This window comes from Triticum dicoccoides, unplaced genomic scaffold (genome assembly GCF_002162155.2).
Source record: "Triticum dicoccoides isolate Atlit2015 ecotype Zavitan unplaced genomic scaffold, WEW_v2.0 scaffold91667, whole genome shotgun sequence".
Classification (NCBI taxonomy): domain Eukaryota; kingdom Viridiplantae; phylum Streptophyta; class Magnoliopsida; order Poales; family Poaceae; genus Triticum; species Triticum dicoccoides.
Window position 1 is genome coordinate 1 of NW_021310063.1, and position 4,030 is coordinate 4,030.

General features: G+C 45.2%; 1 protein-coding gene across 1 annotated transcript; it reads right to left on the bottom strand.

Annotated features, from left to right (window-relative positions):
- Positions 1-7: 7 nt before the first annotated feature.
- LOC119348417 (chaperone protein dnaJ C76, chloroplastic-like) lies at positions 8-1,309 on the bottom strand (the record flags this gene model as incomplete). The annotated part of the gene is made up of 5 exons (XM_037616543.1): positions 1,040-1,309; positions 669-797; positions 449-578; positions 250-370; positions 8-60 (listed from the first exon to the last, which is right to left on the bottom strand). Coding segments are annotated over exons 1-5 (703 nt in total), but the record flags the coding sequence as incomplete, so codon positions are not given.
- Between the last annotated feature and the right edge of the window lie 2,721 nt (positions 1,310-4,030).

Below are 4,030 nucleotides of genomic sequence, written 5' to 3' on the forward strand. Positions count from 1 at the left end.
GTTTCACTCTCAAGGAGTGAAAGTTGTGCAGCAGAAGTCCAGCGAATACAGTCAACTGGGCTGGAAATGGAAATATGAGACAGTTCAGTGCAACAACTTTAACATGTGCACTATATAATATAATGATTAATGGAAGTGTAAAATAAAATCTGAAATCTGAAAATCTTGCAAGGAATTGGATATAGTGATGGGGATAATTGGCAGGCCATACACTCGAAATAAATATTATGGTGGCCTTTGTATTCTCACCAACTATCAATGGCATCCTGAATGAGGTCCGGGCTACCCCTCTGGGAGCAGACTCTTGCCCTCCCAAAGTCTTCCTCAATTTCAAAGACACTGGGGCACACGTTGGCGCAAATTCTGCATCCTGAAACGACGTGCACAAGATAAAATACACTGACTCCCTTACGAAGAACCAAACTTCTTATGGAAAAATTATCAATACCTATGCAGGTAAACTCATCGACGAACACGTGGTTCTTGACTGCACTGTCATCAACGAAAGGGTTTGTCGCTGTTGCCGTGTACCCATGGATCTCATCATACACCGCACGCTGCACCGGATCGCTCAGCACCTGCTCTTCGAATCACCCACCTCTTGTTAGCTTTGTGAACAGAGACCATCTCAATGAAGCAACACAGAACCTAGTACCGAAGGATCCTACCGTGTAAACCTCGTTGATGAACATGGAGAAGTTGGTCACATCAGGATGGCCTCCACTGAGGTCCGGGTGGCACGTTTTCATGCAACTGTAATATGCCTTCTTGATTTCCTCAGAGGTTGCATCTGGCATCTGGTGGTACAACAATCAGAATCAGGTGTCACATGTCAGCAGCAAACCCATTGTCCACAAACAACGACTTATTCAGAAATACAGTAGCAAGCATAATTTCCAACCCTGATTTGGGGAGTTCTAGTTAATACTATGATTTAAAATGGACATTTCTTTGATCTGAGATTAGCCACTCAATTTTCCATTCTAAAAAAAAACATACGTACTTGCAGAATTAGTAAGGATTGTTTCAGAGCACTTACGACGCCAAGAACAGAGTAGAAATCGTCGGCCACGTCCTCCTCCGAACTCCCGTGTTCAGCTTCGGCCGTGTAGGCGCAGATCCTCATGCCCCTCCGCCCCCGCGTGCTCCGCCTCCGGCGCCGGTCTCTGCGCGCGGCTCCCCCCAGCCCAGCGGAGGCCAACGGCCGAGCGCGGCGGCACCAGGGCGAAGACGGCACGGGCGAAACGATGCGGAGCGTTAAGGGCGAGGTGGTGGAGATCAGCGCCGGCGAGTGCAGAGGAGGAGCCATTGAGTGGTGCGAGAGGACAATGCCGGCCGGAGACGACGGAGGAGAACCGGAGAAGGCGGCAACAGAGTTGGGTTTTCTTGCCGATCTCTTCTTGCGTGTTAGCTCTGCTTCAGTCAGAGCTCAGACTTAAGTGCTTAACAGAGGCTCTTTTGCGCGAGGGTCCCTGCAGAAACTTGTATTGTCATAATATCATCTTTTGGTATCTAGTGCCTCCTTCCGATTGAAGAATTTGGAAAGAAGTTTTGTAGACTTTAAATTCATTCATAGGATATTTTTCTATCAAGACCTTTCAGAGCAAAGAGACGTGGTTATAAAAAAAATATTGACTTATTTTTCACGTTCCAATTCCATAGGTGTCTATCTAGGTGTTAGAAGATCTTATTGGGTGTACATGAGCTTGTTCTTTCTTTGAATTTCTGTAAAAATGGTAAAGCTTTGGAACAACCATACTTTGGGGTGAAACTTAGTGCACTGAATTTGGAGGAAAAGAGAAGGAGATTGGCGGACAACATGGCATGACGGCGTCCCAATTTGACACGGGGAGACTGGTCGCAATTTCCGTAACACGATATGACCATATGTGCCCAATGCGAAATTGTTTTTGGTGAACATCGTCAAGATGGCATGGGTTTCTAGTATTTCCACTGGAAGAAAGAAACCGGTCTAGTTTATGAGAAAAATCGGACCAAAAACCTCAGAAAACTCGATTAATTGAGTAAGCCCGAGGAAAATCAACTACTTTGCGGCCACACTACCCAGCTAATAAAGTGTCGCTGGGCGGACACAACTGTCAAAAAAGGCACAAAAAACTACCGTCTACTCGATGTCGAAGAGAAGCCATAATCAATGGGGGTGGGGGAGGTGCTCCAACTCCGAAAAACATAGCAAACCACTGCACCCCAAGTTAGTGTCGCTCGCCTTACCGGATGCACCCAAAGCCATCTGCGGCTAACTCTTCTGCTAAGTGTGGCAACCGGATGTGGCTTCAAAAACACCAACATCGTTCGATCCAGCAAGACAGGCATGTATTTTCACCCCCGAAGAACGGGGCCCCCAACGATCGGGGGTGGAGTCTCCACAACGACATGATCAATGAGACGACACTGACATAAAACCGGTCAATTCTTTTGCTCGAAGCAACAACACCACAATCACGGAACAGTTTGACACGCCTTGCCAGGGGACACGGCCGCGCCCTGTCACGTCTCGAGCCCAAGATTGCACTCATCTCTATAGAAATCGGCACACACAAAATCAATTTTCAGTAGCTTGAGAACTACAGTAGCAAATCAAGAGGTTTATATCCATCCAACGGGCCTTGTTCAAATGAAACGGTGAAGGCTGCAGTCAGTTGGTGAAACGTTGCAAACTTGCAGTTGATTGGCGCAGAATTGTCAAAATGTTTGGCGCTCAAAGGGTTCAGCATTTCTACTACATGGAAGTAGCAGGCGAACACGTCAAACAAGCAAGGATGACTACGGTTGCGTGAAGCCATGTGAGATCGACCTCCCCGGTGTGACATCCCAAAAAAATTTGACCTTGTTTAATTAATTAAAATTTTGCCAGGAAATTATAACTTTTATTTTCTGGGCTCCCTTTTGATTTTTGAAACTTTTTCTCCCTTGCTATTATGGAGTTTCCCCATAGAGAAAACCTTTCAAATATGTTGTTGGACTTGTTTAACCTCTCAAGAAAAACTTTTCTTTATTTAGTAGAACTAATTACATAATTAATTTGCTTGATCTTTATTTTCTTGAAAAAAATGGTTTTTCAAGGTTATATGGCCATATTTGAACTACAACCATTTGATATATTTATCTAAAAATCCAACCAAAATTTGGAGATGTCATGTGATGTTTTTAAATCACTTTTATACAAAAATATCTTTTATTCTTGAAATATTTTGAGCTCTACACCCTATTTTCTTCTCTGGTCCAGAGAGCAATTTTGCACTACAACCCTTTAAAATATTTGTTTCTAGCTTCCACCAAAATTATGGGATGTCAGTAGGAGCATATTATTCCACGTTGTGGAAAAACCCATTTATGTTCTTTGAAAATTTTGAGTGTAACAACCTCATCTTCATTCTCGTCCAACATGATGGATTGTACAGCATCCATATTATTTCTTACTCCTCGGCCATATATTCTTTCTCCTACTTGTAGTCCTCCGTGTTAAACCCTTAAGTCCAGGAGAGTGGACCCATTGGATGATTCCAAGTGCTTGCAACAATGCCATTTTCTTTCTGTCCAGAATTGAAGTTTTGCAAAACTTGCACTAGCAAGTTTCTCCTTTATGCAAACTAACTTCACCACTCCCTCTTTCATCCACAGAGACCTTGATCTGAAGATTAGGGACACTCCAAGAATTGCCTAGATGCCTTTGGCATTTTTTCAAACACCCTATGTGCATGTCCAGATTTAGCATGATTTCAAGTTTACACTGTGAACTTGCACCTCTGATCAAACAAGCATGTCCACTAGACTCCCCGTTACTCCTATCCTAGATCTGCCAAATGCCAGCCTCACCCAAGCTCTGTAGCATGCTCTGGCATTACGTCGAGCACGTCCCGTGCACGCCCAGAGCGCGAGCAGAGCGTGCGTTTGGCACGCACATGCGCCGAGCCGACACGCTGGCCCCCACGGTTTTGGCCCGCTCTGCAGCACCCCGCCAAGCGCTCCCCTTCTCACCGCAACACGCCAAGCCGCCCCTCGCCACGCC